The 18,626-nt window shown below is 37.1% G+C and overlaps 1 protein-coding gene and 1 long non-coding RNA gene across 2 annotated transcripts; one reads left to right on the top strand and one right to left on the bottom strand.

Annotated features, from left to right (window-relative positions):
- The first annotated feature begins 984 nt into the window (after positions 1-984).
- On the top strand, positions 985-11,175 carry LOC113503649. The gene is made up of 2 exons (XR_003401473.1): positions 985-4,633; positions 6,447-11,175. It is a non-coding gene; the product is annotated as an uncharacterized LOC113503649 (long non-coding RNA).
- A 488-nt stretch (positions 11,176-11,663) lies between these two features.
- LOC113503647 (protein charybde-like) lies at positions 11,664-13,664 on the bottom strand. Its single transcript, XM_026885678.1, has 3 exons — positions 13,305-13,664; positions 12,482-12,827; positions 11,664-12,366 (listed from the first exon to the last, which is right to left on the bottom strand). Exons 1-3 carry the CDS (start codon positions 13,354-13,356, stop codon positions 12,282-12,284), a joined length of 483 nt encoding a protein of 160 aa, XP_026741479.1. The 5' UTR covers positions 13,357-13,664; the 3' UTR covers positions 11,664-12,281.
- Between the last annotated feature and the right edge of the window lie 4,962 nt (positions 13,665-18,626).

Raw genomic sequence — 18,626 nt, 5'->3', positions numbered from 1 at the left:
CGGAATTGAATTGACGTATTCCTAACAAGAACATTTTCTAGAAATTGAATACAGCAAAGATTGTATGCTCAATTACGTACAGCTCTTAAGTTTTCATGAATAATGTAATGTCTAAAATATTGTGGAACAAATGTTTTGTATAATAATACCGTAACTAACAATATTGTCGTAAGCAGAAATGGTTTCTGTCATTACAGCCGTGATGTAAGTGGAGTTAATCAAATTTTATGTAACCAACTATTTGATCTTATTTTACATACTGTGTTGTAACTGGGCGTTGCGTTTGTTTCATGTGATAAAACAAAACTACTGTCTTTTTTAAAGTTTCAGTTACAACAGCCGCTATTATACAAAGTTTTCGTAATGTATAAGATCATATTTTTTTTTAATTGCTAAATAAAAAAATCTTTTTCCTTCAGTTACATATTTGTACGAAACCCTCAGTCTCGCCAGTCCGACTCTCACTTGTACGGTTTTCGAAATGCTATCGATGATTCAAAAAACTTAATCTAATTTAATTAAATCGAAATCATAAAATTTTGACTTGTTTACTGAATATAGAACATATCAAGTCCTCATAAAAACGACTCCTTCACTTTTGCACCCGACTGTACCTACTAAAAACCAATTAAAAGGCAATAATAACATTACCAATGTCACGTAAGCATTTATCAAATCAAATAGACATCTCATTTGTGTCTGAATTACTTTCTAGCTCGGAAACTAGCCCAGATTGTCTAGACTAAGGTTCGTAAAAATCTAGTTTTCTTGTAATTAAGTGACGCGATACGTCGCCTTGGAACATACTTTATTGCAATAGCCGTATTCGAAATTAAAAAGTAAGTTGTTATTCCCAATTATTTGTCACTGAGGGTACAAAACGGCAATAAGTATTAAACTCATTATTATTTACCTTAAATTTAACTAACTATTACTTCTTTAACTTATTTTTATTTTACTTACTTGCATATTGTTGTCAATTTTTTTAACTTGCCTCATCCTGTATCCTCAATCTGCATAAAATTCAACAATGTTTCTTCAAAATCTTGCTTCAAACTTGGTCAAATTATTATTATACCTACCTAAGTAAGTATACATAAATCATATGATATACGTAGATAGGCATAGATGTGGCTAGTGTTTAGAATCTGAATAACGCGATGCAGCAGGGAGTTCCATCAAATCGTCACCCACACAGGCGTACTACGAGAGGCGTGCAAATGCGTGTAACTAGTACAGAGATACACAGAAATACCACTCCGAACAACACCTGGAAGAACATGGTACCTAATCCAACATAAAAGTGACCCATGACTTAAGTGGTGTAAAACCTTCTTTTCTTCTTGCTTTGTAACACCAAATTTCTTGGCCGACCTTGTCCGAGGCTGACGATAGCTGAGATTGGAAGAAACGGCCAAAGGATCAAATTAAAGTAGGAATTCTTTTAAAAACTTCTTCAACAGTATAAGCACTTAAGAGCCACAGCTTAAGAGCAAACGCACCGGACTACAGCGATTGTACTTCTGCGATGTTACTTACCTGTGTTGTGCACCGATGCGTGCCCCTGCCAAGATCTATTTGTGCATGCGTGTGCGCACGACTCCCCCCCCCCCTCTGCCTCCGCTGCGGCTGCGTGCGATCACCTCATCGATTAGCAGCTCTCAATGTGTGAAACATCTCAGGTGAAATTATGATGCGCCTGTCATAAAGATGATAATTTTATGATAAAATGAAACGTGTGCTTAATTTTGCGTTAAATTTTTGTTCTACGGATGGTGTAGTTGTTTTTTTATTGCGGTAAAAGTATGCTTCGTTTACATTGTAAGTGGTCCTGTAGTTGGGGAGCAAGTTTTAAATACGAAGTTACCCACAAAGAAGCTATTTTTTTTGGATTGGTGTAATTATACGAGGTCATGTGGTAGAGGTTACTAACTGTAATACTGTTTTGGGAAACATAAATTACTAAAATGGTGGTGGTGACTAGAGCGTTTAATGTGAAATTCGTGCCATTGGTCGGCGAAACGCTAACAGCGAGTTTGGCTTACCTTTATTTTTGTTGAAATATCTAACTTCGCCAATCGCATGGAAAATGTTCGAATCGTGGAAGGGGCAACATTTCAGTAAGCCACGTATTGCCCTTTTACAAGTAAATTCTAGAGCTCTATCATCTTGTAATTAAGGCCCGTGGCAAAATCGACTTTTTGGACCTCCTGAACATCCATCTAGTTTAAATCCATCTAGTTTAAAAAGTTTAAATTCTATATTTTCATCAAATGAAAGAGAAAATCGCTAATTCCTTCAAACCCGCTGTCAGTGTGACCGCCGCCCCTCCGCCAGTTTCTACCTAATGGGGCAGTGTAATGTAGATGAATTGTCTCAATTGAGCAGATAGCAGTAGATTGGCTAATTGTGGCGGTTATTTTTAGTGTCCCCAAGTGTAATACAATTAGATCACTTACACGTGCTTTCTAGTAGTCTGGTTACAGTAGCCGCAGGACATGGCGACGTGTACGTAGATTTGTCCTAATGATCGTTTTCCGGACTGGCACTACTCCAGGTCATAACAACACTACCCAAAATGAAACTGTGGAATCGAGACAATGAAATGAAACCATTTAAATCTGTAAGTTGGATAATTGTGTCATCACTTTTACATGTCTTTTTTCAGGACGCTGGAGTCGATATTTTCCTATCTGGCTACCCTGAGAACAAATGTCGAACAGTCTAAACGATTTAAAATTAGAGAACAGATTAATTCTTGGGACTGGCCTTTTGAAAAAGTACCAGATCAATCTGACCAAGTCTGTGCCGGCAAGCAGCACGCATGCATAGACTAACTTATGGGGCTCAAACATTTTTGAGGGAGTCCTATAGCCCTACACGCAACATAACCACTAGTGACCTTATCAAAAGGGAAGAAAGAACTACTCACAGACAACTACGACAAGGGCAACGCTATATACGATTTAGAGCGTTGTCTCTCTCCCACAATCTGTACGCAATGGCAGAGAGGTTATACGTATAAAACAAAATGTATATAATTTATTTTGTCGCATAAACTTTGTACCAATTCTAATAAAGCAAAATTGTATCAGCTGGATGGTGACTGTTTATATCTATAATTGATAGTAAAACTGGTAAAAACTAGTTACGATTAATAACAATATCCGTAATGGTCGCAATCACTCCGTCGATCAGTCATTTTTATCATCATCTTTTCTAATGTGTAAGATATACATACATGTACGTGTTACTTAGTGAGATAGAGTGTTCCTGCAACTAGTTGTCATTTAACATTGATTGCTTTTAATATCATTGATTACAATGTAATTAATGCGAAGTGGAGATTAATGAAATGCAGGTTTTGATGCTAGGCCCCTAGCTGTAAACGAAAAAAATCTCTTTTCAAATACTGTAGCTCTACAAAGATGACTTTAAATAATGTTAACACTTAATTTTAAAATTCTGGGAAAAGGACATTAAAATAAACACACAACATTTTGAAATAAGTTAAAGTGACTTAAACCAATTATAGTCTTCAATTTCACTCGCTACGTTAAAAATAACGGGCATTTCCATAGAAATTAGTCCAAAAGCCAGTCAAAAAGTGTTCACATCATCCCACTTATAGTATAAAGTTACTAACTCCACACAACACATAATCTAACTAATTCAATTTGATGGCCACGCACACACATACACACACACACATACGGACCTAAAAATAACACCGATCATGAAGGGCCATTTACGGTACTTACAAACTTAGTGCTACACTCCAAAAACGCAATAACAGGCCTTATGAAGAAAGTGATAGAGTTCAGAATGAGAATGTTTAGTTGTGTTTGTAAGTTGGTGTATATGAACGATTTTATTACGGACGGTTAATTTATTTGTTTGTGCGTTCTCTGTGACAAAGACGCTATAGTTGACTATAGTTAGCATAATAAATGACTGTAATGTAATGCCTGATAGATTTAAGGTTTTGTAGCTTTGATTGTAAAATTGAAACGTCTTTTGAAAAGACTTGTTTATTGTGGCGGGTTTAGGATGTGAAGGTAAAAAGACAAACATATTTTTAAAGCACTCTTTGTGACTACGCCCGTGTATATTTGGATTTTGAAACCACACAAAATCTAAACTGTTTTGGAATCATAATGACTAGCTAAGGTAGTTGTATTTAGCGTTACGTTATAAGCCGAAAAAAAATTAATTTTATTATATTTGCTATATGACAAGAAACTTATAAAGAAGTAATGGGCACGTGGTATATAGCTAGTGGGGTTTCGTGTAAATATCTAGCGTTTGACAAAGTACTTTATTTTATTCTGTCATTTGTGTATAAACCTCTTTTAATTAGCACTAACTACCGAACCACTGACGACACTTCATCTCTGTCGTGACTCTATGACTCGTTGCCTCTGTCAATAATTAAAAGACCTACAACAAATATAATTATTAATTAAAACTGTTGTTTTCCCTCTTGTTAGACAGCGCAATATTCATGAATCACGAATTCGCGTGTATTTTATGTATCAACACGCCCTAGTATGAGGAATTTTATGTTTATTTATGGGCATAAACAAAATTTTACTGTGAAAATCCCTGGTCGACAGCGACGGTTAAATATTAGGTAAATAGTATTTTTCCTTTATTACTTTCGTAACTACCACTATACCAAATTATTTAACAGCTAATCCTAAGTTTAAGACAAAAGAAAAACATAAAAATCTTGCAAATTAAAAGTTATTTGTCTGTAAATATGAACTACTACAAAATGCCGGTCAGAGACTTCCATACAACATTATAAACATCTCAGACATTATTTTATGAATACAATTCGATCACAGCCATAGCGATCTAAACAATTAATTAAACCCAGCAGCCGAACCAAAGTTTTCCTACAAATAAATAGCAACTGACTAATATAAATAAGTACAGCATTTCGCTGAAAAACTTCCATTGAAAAACAGTCGATTCAAAACTCCAGTTGCTTTATCCAAACAAACTCTACCAAGTAACATCAGTCTTACTCGAATTTACATTAATAATACAGAATTAGAAATAAGACCCCATTCGGAGAGATTTTGTGCTGAAAATAACCGAATAAACATTGTAAAATTTAATGGTAACAGACCGTCTTACCGTTTCATTACGCCACACTGTATCTGATGATCATCTTTTAACCCTTTCTGAAACTGATTTACATTGAGGATTTTGTTGAACAACTTTACCAGTGATCCATATCAAATCAGCAATGGAAACAAAATGTATAGAATGACTCGCTATGGAAGCGAAGGATTTCGCGCTCGGTACAGAGGTATGGAGTAAATCCAGACTGCTGTCAGTTGGCTGTGGTAAACAACACAATTAAGGCCGGAGTTTCAATTGACGATGATGCGCTTTCCAGCAGCGCAGGCACGGTGTAACACAGTGTCCGTCAAGCTTCGTGTAAAACACGAACTGTGTCTGTGTTGTACTCGGCCCGCGTCTGTGTTCAAGATGGAATCGCGTGGACTTATTTAGAACTCGTTGCTATGTGAGCATGTCCAATTTGCTTTTCCTATTTAGAAAAACAAGTGAGCTTGTTAGGTTATTTGTGGGGTATGGTGAGATTCGCCATGGCGCGGATTGGGGGCAGAGCTGTAGCTATTATATTAATGGCCTCCATCATGTTAAGTACACATGTTTCCTTATCAAGAGCTCGTACCATTGGAGCATGGTGTTCTTATTACTCAAGTACATGTATTATATTGGTCTTGCTTCTAACACCGTGTTATTTGGATAAGTTGGTGAAAGGCAATCAAAAGACCACTACCCATTAGCATGGGGCCAAAAAATATAGGAGCGAATTCAAAGACTTCTTTGCATTAGGAACAATGATTTCTTCTGACAAAAATAACTGTTACATGCCATTGACGGCATCGAAGTTCAAACCCTTTTCGTTTCGCTTGTTTCGGTTATTTTGTACGTTTTTCTCCACGTGGAGTATCGTCCAGAAGATTTGTTCACTAAACTAGTTTTTATCGGATGCCTGACCTTTCTGAACTGATGAAATAATTGATCTTGCTTAAAAAAACATCCTTATCGTCACGACTTGTAGGTAGTCGTGTGTGGCATCTTATAAATATTACGTAAGAACGGCAGTTTACTGGACCACTATGGGTTTGGTTCCGATAATGCGAAATGTAGTGGAAAGTTTTCTTTGAAGAAGCTTATTTTTTAAACAATAATTATTTTGTCCAAAATATTGATATCGTCATGTTCTTTGTTACATCGAAAACCGGTATCAAAGTAAATTGGTTTCCCAATCAATAAAGATATTAAGAAGGCATCGCATTCAGTATATTTGAATTTTATAACAGCATCGTAAAATAAGTCATAACCGAGTCTCGAAGTAACGTCGTTACAACTTTTCTAATTAACACCAATTACTTTTGTTTTAGCCGGGACTCGTCAGGAAGTCAGCCAGTTACCTTCACTCAATAACTAATGGAAGTTTTACTAACTACACTATTTAATTAAACCTCTATGGTAAGTAGTAATGCTACCGTATCACTCGTGTATATATCGCGGTTAAAATTCCGTGTAGTTATTTTGCATGTTTAAAATTACAAGGGAAAAAACCCTTACTGAAGAATTTTTTCATTTGGTTTAGTGAGTCAATGTGAATCTTATTAGACAATGCGTTTTGTCACCCATATTTAATTGTCACCGAGTTCGACTCGCGCTTGACCGGTTTTGAGTTCAGCTGTGTCTCTTAAAGAAACTACTAGACAAAGGCTACAGATGTCTCGCATATTATTAGACGCGAGACTAAAAAGTAGTTTGTGTGTTTGCGATAAAAGTCGCGTGTAATAAAAAAAGTCCGTTACACATGTGAATGGGTATTATCAACCCGCGGGTCATAGTGAGGGGTGACTTGTTATCTAGCATTCCGAATTGTTACATACCGGCCATCCTGACGTCAGCTCTCGTTATATTACTGTAATCAGGAGTGTCCAGACAATTTGGTTCCCACCTAATCTAATTGTGACACTTATTGTGTGTCTTCATTGCGTTATTATCAGAATTCAATAGGTACCTTAGATATGTTTCCTTATTTGAACCTCAGGAACGACTGGTCTGATTTGAAAAAAAACTTTCTGTGTTAGATAGTCCAGTTATTGAGAAAGGCGAGGGAGGATATTATTATCACGTTGTGATTAACAGGAGCAGAGGAGTACTGAACTGTGTTGCAAAAACGGGGAGATGTTACATTCTAAAACTATTAATCTAAATGTTGTAACGTGCAACAGCAAGTTGTCAATGAATCTAATATTTAATTATTGATCTGTGGGGCTATATGTGGGAGGAGGGGGTGTTGGTATTCATGAATGAAAAAAATGAATAAAAAATATTGTTAGTACTTGTTTATGTCTGATATAATTAGTAACTACCCACGATATTTATATTTGAAATGATTTGATTGACTTGACATTTTGTACAAAACCGTGACGTCACGAATCAAATATAAGCCTAATATCATTTATTTTATCACCAACTATCAAAATACATTTAGACCTATTCTGATATTAATGCCTATTCTATTCTAATGGGCTTTCTTTACTAAAATAATACTTTAACCACACTGAGGCAAGCAGTTTCTATGATCGGGCCGATTACGTCACCGCAAACCACAATCGATAAACTGCCTCACGTAAAAACTAACCGTAACCAATGCCTGGTACTTATAGATAACTATCTCTTAAGGCTGCCTTTACACTACGACACTTATTGTAGACTATTGTGAGGTACTAGTTTGTTAGGCTTAATTGGTGACTTTACTAACTGACTTTTTGTGTCTCGAAAGTTCCTTTTTTATTAAGTCCAGATATTTCGTGTAAACGGTGCTCATGGTATATTCAACCGGAAAAAAAAACTCTATCACTGAGGCACCGGTGAGTGTGAGTCTGTCTGTCACCAGGCTGTATCTCTTGAACCGTGATAGATAGACAGTTGAAATTATCACAAATTTCAACTGTCGCTATTGCCGCTTGAAGATTAAATACTAAAAATAAAGATCGAAGTTAAGCAACGTTTTTTACGGTCAATATATGGTTATTAGGTGACAAAGAAATTTATTTGTACCCTCAAATTTCTTATCACCAAATCGTTTTGTATAACCCTCGCTTTGGACAAGTTTTATTTGAAGTAGATATTTAAACATTGTTGTTGCAAGAAGTGCCATAGTGTGTATGTAGCTTTAGTGCCCGTTACTATGATATAAGTTACCCCTTCGGCAGATGGGCCCTGTGATAATAAATATAATAATATATCGGTGATAATAGGCTGAAGGCTCGTCTTATCGACTCCGGTTAAAAGGGAAAGGGTATTTTAATGCTGACCTGGCAATATTATTACTATTATATTTTAGTTTCATATGTTAAAACTCCTAGCAGATATAATCCGGTCGGTGCCCTTATTTGTACTTAAAATTTTGAATGCCATGTCTTCTTTTAATCTAATTAAGAAAAGAGTCGCTCCCACCTACATATTTGAGGGCTAATTAATTATTCCATTACAATCACACTCATAAATAGATACTGATTAAAAAATGCTATAACATACAAACATACTTATGAATAGAGATAAACGAATAAAAGTAGCCTTTGAAAAACACTCGGCAGTCCACAGTGAATCATCAAAACCCTTTGATTTCTATTCAATACAATCAATGAAAGAAAATTGCTCCGGAAAAATCCGGAATATAATATTATTTTTATGAAGGTATCGACATAAATAGCCCGGCCTTAGCAACACTTGAATCAATATTAGTTTAGTTGAGCAAATAACCACACCACAAAACATCTTTAATTGTCCGCCAAACAAAAATATACCCTAACGCAACGAGCCACGGTCGAGAATCACAAAAACCTCCAGTTTGTTATGTTGAACATATTTTCAATATTATTATACGATAATTTTATTCTGTGTCTGTAAAAATAACGGTATGCCTTGTTTCAGTTGAAAAGTTCATAGCGTTTAGTTTCGCAAGTCAGTAAGAGATGGCGTTGGGTTGCGCGTTCGCGATTCCAGCGCGCCTAGCAACAGCGAAATAATCAATGTTTTCCAATTCTTTCTAAATTGATTTCAGTTTAGTGCTTGTAATTCTCATTTAATATAGTACCGAATGAGTTTGATTCGTAACTTACACATTCATTTTATTCAATAATAATAACTTATGGAAATGCTTGAGTATCGGTTTAATCTAAATTGTTTTGCATTTTATTTCTGGTATTGATTCTACAATTGAAAATTAATCAGCGGTACTTATCGAGTTTATTAAAAGTAATTTCTTGGCTAGTGATGGGCGGCGGTGGTCGAGTGTTGATAATTGTAATGTCGATAGTCATTGGTCGATGGTAAATCGGCATCGTCACGACCGGTGCCACAATCATCGGTGGGTTTGCGGTTAGAAAGTTAAATCACCCTTGTTTTGGTATCAAATTATATATTGCACAAATTGCTGGATTTCGTTGTGATTTGACGTAATTATGATTGGTTATTGTGAATAGTAGAGCAGCCATGTTGATTAACGACGTGTTTATCGTTAAATGTTTGTTAGCAACTTCTTATATTTAGTCGCGAATAAACTCTTGGCTACATCTAGACCTTTTACAATGGAGAATTAAACATAGTTGTAATAAAAGTTGATACCGAATTATTTCCAATTATTATCTACTTCCAAGTTTATAACATGCTACTAAAAGAATATAAATATAAGCAGCCCGACACCTCTCCAATAATATATGATAATATACGAAGACAAATAAATCTTTTCACAAGTCATAAAATACACACGAAATACAGGAGATAATTCTTTAGTCACACATTCGGAAGTAGTTGGCCATTTTTTGCGGATTAAAAGCGATAATTTATGTTGACCAAAACCGTCCAGTTATGCTAGCCATGCATAACATTATAGCCTTTAACGACAAACTCGTAGGTGCTACAATCGCTTGCACTCACTTTCCAAATCTTGTTGCTACGTCCGCTGGTCCAATTTCTTTAGAATCGATACAAAGACCTCTCCATGTTAATTTGTTTACTTCGAACGATCGAACGGAACGAATTTATTTTTATGTTTTCGCATTCACAAAAAACTTACACGTTCGCAAATCAAGAAAAAAATGAAGCGAACATAACAGCCAAATAAAAATTGATGATTGCTTTTAATTTAGACGAGCATTGTGAGTTAGACGCAGATATATTGTAGACACAGCCAGCTTGTATGCAGACGAGTGTTGTTTATAAAACAGTGATCTAAGAGTGGATCGTATAAAGATGTGAGTCTACGATAGAGAACGATAATAAAATGCAATGCCAATTTACTGCAAACACAGAGTCAGCGACTCGGCACTCTGGGATAACATCCTATATTTTATCCTTACGGGCTCTTGCATTACTGGAACACATCAGAGCTATTTGGCAGCATCCCCCGACACGAGCCGGCGATGTAATTTATCTCACATCGCAATCTGCACATATTCCCAGTCAGCATTTAGATTCCAGCTCCACTCGTACGATAAACTCGGCATGTAGCAATACCGACTTGTCTATAAACGGAACATTCGTAAAAACTGTACCAACTCGTTGTGTGCTCACTAATTATACAAAAAATAAACGAGGATGGGGTTGCACCAATCTCTAGCGAGGACCGGTCCCCGAACCGGTTGAGACCGGTTCAGACCGGTCTTACTAAAATATTGCCTCGGCTTTCTGCTTGTTTTTACCTAGCATACATTTATGATAATGTATGAAAACGATGTTCTTCGCTCTTTGTTTTTTAAATGTCACTCGATGGAATATTATCTTCTTTATTGTGGACATAAGGTGTTCGTTTTGTGGGCGAGCCTGTCGGCTGCGAGCGAGTGTGTGCGTGATGATGCAGAGCATCTTCATACGTGTGTAGGGGTAGGGATGCGTATTGAAACAATATATTTCCATTTTGAAACTATGTATTTTTTTTTCTTCAATATTTCTACATTTTCTTTTACGGTCTATCAAATAAATATCAATTATAAACAATTGATACATTTATTATTATTGTTAGTTTTTGTATATGTCGACATTTCAAGTTTTAGAAGTAAAATGTTTTTGTAGCTTTTTAAAATCTTTTTATTATCGATGAAAGTGAACTCTAGTACTATGATATTGTGCGTTTAAAACACTGGACCCTACAAACATTTAGATTTCGTTTAAAAACGGTTAGTCTATTGATTTACATTTAATGTAGTAATTACACTGGATGAAGAAAATGCATTCTGCAATAATAACATCTCGTCAATGTACTGTTAGTACAAGTAGCTCTTATCACCCACTGGACTGTCGTAACGCAGCTTGGCGATACTAAATAATCTTACAAAAAATTTCATTTTATATTAACTTAAATAACTTAATACTTTTAATAACTATCAATAATATAACCTGAGATCTTTTGCCTGCAGCTGGCGGGGCCCGGGCGCGGGGGCGCGCGCGCGGCCTGCGCCCCCGCCCGCGGGCCCCAGACATCCCTACTCACCACTCTATGATACACATCTCTAATATTTATAAATCTGCATTCATGTTTTCACATTCATAAAAAGTAATATTTTTCTCGCATTTAAATTTTATACATTACAAAAGTAGTATCACAAACAAATGTACAAACTAGTACAATTACGAAAAACGTACACATATCGGACCTCTACAGAGATCGCCTCTAATAAATACAGTTACGATACATGAAAATACGAACTCTACGCAACTTCAGAATAGAATCGAACTCAAAACAAAATAATACCTAAGACTATATCGTTCAGGGTATCAGTATCACACGCGCGGCGGCGGCTGAGATCAGGGGTGCGCACGAACGCCGCCACGCCACTCACGCGAACAACCACCAACACTCACATTCATTAAAATATCCAAAATACAAACAATGATCATACAATGATTAACATAAGTACGAGCGGCGCGGGGAGGCGAGCGCAGCGGTGGGCAACAGCAACCGTCGTCCGGGAGGAGGCGCGGGATGGCCGCCCGCCGCCGCGCGCCGCCGCGACAACACCGGCGCTGTTCCGCGCGCTTATACTACTACTATACGTTACATATCACGCTGTGCTTTTTTTCTCTTATTAAAAATATATAATAATTAATATAATATATAATAATATGATATTTGTTAAAATAACGATACGTAGACATCGAGGAGGGCTGTCAGTCGGCTCGCTCGCATCACGCGCATATCACAGGCCTGTTCACTCTGCCTGGCTCCTGAACAATTTCTTCTTTTCTATCGTGAACTGGGGGCTGATGATGATGGTGCCGCCTCGCGTTAAGTTTCTGTAACAATAGAGAGCTGCCGTTAGTACCGCTCGGCCGAGTGGTTGCTAGGCTGACGCAAGTCCACTAATGAAACGTTTGCTTCGTCGAAGAGCGATAAGAGAGCTCAACTTACTTTAAGAATTGCGGCAACAGGCTGGTCCAGTTCGTCGCGTCATGTTCCAGGTGAAGATGTATTTCGTGCGTAGTTAACGTGTTGGGGTCTATTTTGAAAGCTGCTAATCTTCTGCCCGCGACGTCCACTATGACGGCGGCCCCCCGGGAGCCGCAGGGCTCGCCCTCCGCCAGCGCCAGCGTCTGCCGCGAGGCTCGCGCCAGCAGCTCGGCCGGCACCAGCACCTCAGCCGTGGCTAGCTCGCTGGCTCCTTTCGCCGCTCGAAGTTCTCTCTCGAGCCTCTGAGCCAGCGCCGCTTCCGTCGGAACCGGCACCGGTGCTTCCCGCCAAGTTGGCCCATTCCAAGCTATAACAAAAGAAAACAATGCTTAGATTCGAGTAATTCATTTAACTTTGAAATCCTAACAATCGCAAAGTTAGTCATTATTTTTCTAATAAGAGTACCTCCTTTTTCCAACTATGAGTGAAGTTAAATATGAATCGTAATGGAGGTTAAAACTGCTTTATATAAAGTTAATGTAATGTATATGGAGCTAGTGCGCACCAAGGGCGAGGAGCGCGGCGCAGCGGAACAGCTGACACGTCAGCTGACACTGACGTTTGGGCCCCGGGCCGGTGCACAACAAGCGAGAACAGCTGGGCCGGCCAGAGTTACTTCACCGGCCTCTACTGGCCACAAGTGATGCACAAAACTAAGTATGATCGTCATCTAGAGTGACGGGCGGCTGAGCGCAGTGCGCGCGCCGCATAGCAACAACCGTGAGCCGGTTAGAAAGCCACTTCCCTCCCTCGCCTCTCCACTCCAAATAGAAAGTCAACTCACCTTTTTCGCTATTGAATCCGACAAACTGATTCGTGACCGGCAGGATCTCCATGTTTTCCAAATTTTTACTTATATTGTACACTTTTAAAACGACAAAAAATTAAAGTGTTCCGCTGCGGAACTTAATATTACTAGAAAAATATCACAAGTCTCTTTTGTACTGCGAATGCGCACTGAACGAACCGGCTCCACACCACCGGCGACTAGTAATCGTGTAGAGATCGATGGGAAATTGATAAAATGTCCGAAGCTCACGACCGCATCAGATCTGATCTCGTAACCATAGGGCTTCGTCACTCGCCCCCGGCTCACTATTCGACCCACCCAACCCTGTCGCTCTCTGTGACGGACTGGCGAGTTTCTGGCCTCACGCACATTATATAGAAGGCCGCGGCGGGGGTGCGGGGGGACTCTCCGCGGGCCGCAGAGGGGGCCCCGCGCGCCAGTTTCGCCCGGCCTCGGTAGACGCAGGTCGTCTCCACGCCGCTCCGTGCCGGCTCCGGGTACAAGCCGGCCGGCTTCTTTGTTCGCATCCCACCGGTGGGCAGCTTCAGTTCTAGCGCATTACAAAGTGTTTTTTGCTTAGATTCTCGTGTGTTTCTTTATTTTCTCATGTCGCTAGCATAAATGTCTTTGTTCGTTGTTCTAGTAATGTTAAGAAATTGCTAGAACTCTAAATTTGTTAGGAACATTGAAAAATTATCTTTCTAGAGTAGATGATGAAAATCATTATCTATCTGCAGTGTAATCGGCCAGTCTAGCCATGTTCTTCTGTATCATTAAGATAAAGACTTTAAACTGATAAGCGGCTTTCATTGTTTTTTATTGTGAAGCTTTGTGTATTGTTTATACCTAGATGTAAAAATGTATTGTAATTAGGTAAGTCGTGAGAAAATTAGAAACAGATTTCTGTACCCTGGATATTTAAAATGTTGTGTGAACTTTTTAAAATTTGTCGTACGATGACGATAACCAATAAATCGATTTCATTTGGTAGCGATAAGATAATTTTCTGCAGTAGATAGCCACTGCAGAGACATTCATGTAAAATATAATGCCGAAGTCGTGTGACATAAGAGTCATAGGAAAGAAAACATCTTTAACTATTTACACCAAACCTCCCAACCATAAAATAATTTCTGAGGCGAAATAAAATTAAGAATCTCACTTGTGAAAAGCAGAACAAATCAAAGCAGATCAAAATAGGGACAAAGTGGAAGAAAAAGAAAATTCCACTTTTTTTCTCCACAGATAGGTAACTAATCAACTAAAAAGAGAAAAAAATGGTACTCCTGAAAAAAAGGCAACTCCCAAAGACACATAAATCCATCCAAATTTCCAAAACGAATAAAACTTGGCAGTCAGATACCGGCTTCAAAAAAACCGAACTAAAACAAGGCTTGTCTAAAACTTTATCGACATCGTACCTACAAGGCTGTTCAAAAATCCCAAAAACGGGTCTTTAAAAAATCTCTTCTGCCAGAAAAGATTTAATCCGCATCAGTGTTATTGCGGTAGGTGTAAAAAGAAATGACTTCGTGACGAGGTGACAAGCTATCCAAAGTTAAACAATGCCTGATCGATATTCAGCAATTTTATAAAAAGTAACTCTTGGCTTACTAACGCAAAGACCCAAAATTTTTAGAAATGTAAAATAAATCTTCTTTCTCTAAGAAACGTGGAAAAGCTAGAAATAAAAAGAACTACTCCTGAGAATGTGTTTTTTTAGTATTGAACTCCAAGTAAACCTTGGTTTATGAATTCAAAAGAAGTCGATAGCTTTGTCAACAATCAAGTAGGTAATTCAGAAATTATGTTGCATCAGCCAACTAGAAATTTCTCTCGTTAAACTTCACTTGGTAACTTTGGTTCAGTATTACTCGTTCCTTTTCACCTCTGTCAGGCATCCCATTCTGGGTGTGTTTGTTCGACATCAGATTTTTTTCTAAGTTTACGTGTACTTAGTAAGAATGTTTACATGAAAAGTGTTGTTTAATGTCAATAAAGATTGTGGCTTCATTATCGCGTGTCTTATCGCGCGACTAATGTTTTGCATAAATTGATAAACTTCTTTCTAACAGTCATCGCGCAAAACATCTCCATGAATTGCAAAAGTAATAAAGATCGACATCGTACCAAAAAAATTACTTTGAAATGTAAGTGAAGAAAACGGAACGATTTCAAATAATAATAACTGGAAAGCCACAAAAACAATTGAACAAAAAGAAATGGAGAAAAAAATTGGTTTGGTTGCCAAGCGTTGCCGGCCGGCGTTTCGGCCTTGGACGAACATGAGTCACGTTTGACAAGCGAGCCGAATCGCTCATGCCACTAGCCTGTTCGTGACTACAGCTCTATGCTTTTAATGTTAATGCCAAATCATATCTAATCAAAGTTCACGGGTCGATTTTTCTGTTTATGTTTGTGCTACAAACACGTTTGGCTACCTCATTCTGCAGTTTCTATGTTTAGATCTTCATTAAGCAATTCGATCGTCTGTTAAGTATGCATTTTATGTCTATATGTTAATACAAGTAAATAAAAGACACGAAAAATTGTGTTTAACGTCCTTATAAATACGTCCAATTTATGTTCTAGTTTTGGCTTCGTGTCCGTTTTTTTTTCAGTATTACCAATTACATCAAGTTCTTTGTTCTTCCAAAGTGTTACGATAGTTATGTAATACATAAGAGTCCAGGTAATAAGAAACGGCTATCATGAGTTCCGTACCTAAAGCGTTTATCGTAAAACACATAAAAGTGTGTAAATGATAATGCGAGGCTCGCTCCGAACAAAGCCGACGCCGGCGAGTATCTTTGTTTTATTAACGACAATGATGTAATTGTTTAACAAACGTGATTATTAACATTGTGTACAGTTTCATTGCATATCGATAGTTTCGTGAATAAACTCGTGTTTATATATAATATGTTGGTGATTAGTTTGTCTGGCTCGCGCTGCTCAGGGCCGTCGATGTAATCACTTAAATTGATATTTATTCTAGATAGATCTCAAGTGCCTGCTCCGCTCAGCAGCACTCATTTATTTCGTTTATTGAAGTTTCGTTTCCTTTCATTGAGAAGTTTCATTTCATTGAGCATGTTTTAACTCGTTTAACATTTCAACAATGGATTTTTAACTGTTTAATCAAAACATTGCATTCATGACTAAAAATGGATTTTTATTATTAACTTGCCTCCCCAAGCTATTTGAAATCCTCACCTACATTTCCTAAACTAACAATAACATCTATCGAAAGAAAAAATAAATAATGTCTTAGAAAAAAGATGAAGGGAAAACTCGGCCTTATAAGGAAGATTAAATAAAACCCAACGGAAATTAAAAGGGCGCCCAACCTGTCGCTGAAGATTCCCGTCCGCCACACAATACATCCCTTAGTCCCTTCTTATTCTTACAATCCCTTAACAAAGGGGACAATGCGACCTAAACGCACTTTACTTGTAACACGTCCCAACCTGTTCCTATTAGACTATCCTTGTCTGCTCGTCTCTCTCTAGCAGCTACGAAACAGAATCATTATTCGCATAATATTACAAAATCTCAATAAATTATTTCTTTGTATTCACAACATAGCAAGCGTTGCTCGAACGTTGCTATAACACGACCGCTGTTGGGGAAGCGAGTTTGTAAATAAATTGCTTGGCATCAACAACATTTTCATTTGGCCGGGTTTTAAGTGATTTATAGAACCAATATTTGCTGTAATCAGTATTCAACGCTCGTGCATACTCCATGCCAAGTTTAGGCAACGATTCATTAGCAATTTTAATATGTTTCTGTTTATGTCTCTCCTAGCCACGTGCATATTGTAACACGCTGTATCTACCTACACACTGTTTTTGTGCTGTTGGCCTTGTCGGCTTTTACATCTATCTAAACACCAATATTGTATTATTAAGATAAGCATCATAAGCTGACGTGAATTATCGATTTCTATTAATATCTTGTCCATGTATTGTCATTTTTTACTTCAATATTTCCAACAGGTCTGGTTTGGCAACTTAAACTGGATGTACTTTATATCAAAAGAAGGATTATACAACAATTGTTAAAATTATCAAAGATCTTTTTGTTGAAGCTAAAAAACTTGAAATAAAGCGTTGTATAAGATTTTTGCATTTTTATTTCTCCAATTAATTTTCCTTGTTAAGTTAATAAAAGTAACAATAACCGAGTGTTGCTTTTTCACTTCAATTACTTAATTAAAGACACTAAACCCTTTATTGTAAGGCGAAGATGCAAGAGTAATGCAGGTTATGCTTGATGACTCATTTTCATTTTTACACCTTTAAGCTATTAAAATTTTATGCTGATCATAAACACACTTAATTAATTAAAAGAAAATAACGATTTATGTGAATGAAATAACGAAACATAATGATCAATTTATTATACAACAGTTATAGCTATTAAAGTAAGAAAAGTTCTGACAAACGAAGAAATAACAATCGAAATTTCAATTTCAAAGAAAAAAGAATTAAATTCAAATACTAGATAATTAGATAAAAGTTAAGCAAATATAGGTTATCATGCAGTTAACTTATCAGGGTTCATTATGGCACTCCGTGACATAGTATTCGGTAATTAAGATATTACAAGTAATGACGATGATGATAAAACAGAACTATCTAGATACAAATTAGTTACATACATTATATTAACATATAAAGTAATTCTGATAACGGATGAGCTTCCACAATGGCAGTGTCCGGCTGTAAGAGCTTAAATAGGCATTGGTGGCAATTCAAGTTCTAAATGTATTTGACGCTGGTGAAGAAATTGGGCGAAGTGGGATGGGGAAGTGAAGGACTCTCAACAACTGACGATTTAATTTAAGTAAGTATAAGTATAATGGGAAACCATAACTCTGGTATATCGTTGAAAAAGACGCGCTAAGTTATGAACAAAATTACGAGGAAGCTAAATGCTTTGATAAAGAAATTATTTTCACAGACAAAAATAATAAGGAAGGAATAGATTGTGTCGGATTGTGTAATATGACTTAACATGGTAAAGATATTAAGTCAGAACAAACAGGAATAAAAGTGAACAAAACACTTTACCCAAGATAACACAATGTTTGTCATTAGCTTAACCAGCTAATTGTATTTGTTCTGCCAAAAATAAATCGCTACGTCACATGACATTGATTTTACTTAATACCAAGGAAGGGTATAGAACGTATGAAAATGTCACTTGAGCAACTTTAATTATAGATATTTATGTAAATTCTACTAATGTCACTTACATACTCGTAGAAAAGTTAGACAATAAATTTAGTTATTTGAAACATCGCTTTGA

Source organism: Trichoplusia ni, chromosome 20 (genome assembly GCF_003590095.1).
Source record: "Trichoplusia ni isolate ovarian cell line Hi5 chromosome 20, tn1, whole genome shotgun sequence".
Classification (NCBI taxonomy): domain Eukaryota; kingdom Metazoa; phylum Arthropoda; class Insecta; order Lepidoptera; family Noctuidae; genus Trichoplusia; species Trichoplusia ni.
Note: the sequence above shows the minus strand (reverse complement) of the source record. Positions and strands in the feature narration are given on the sequence as shown.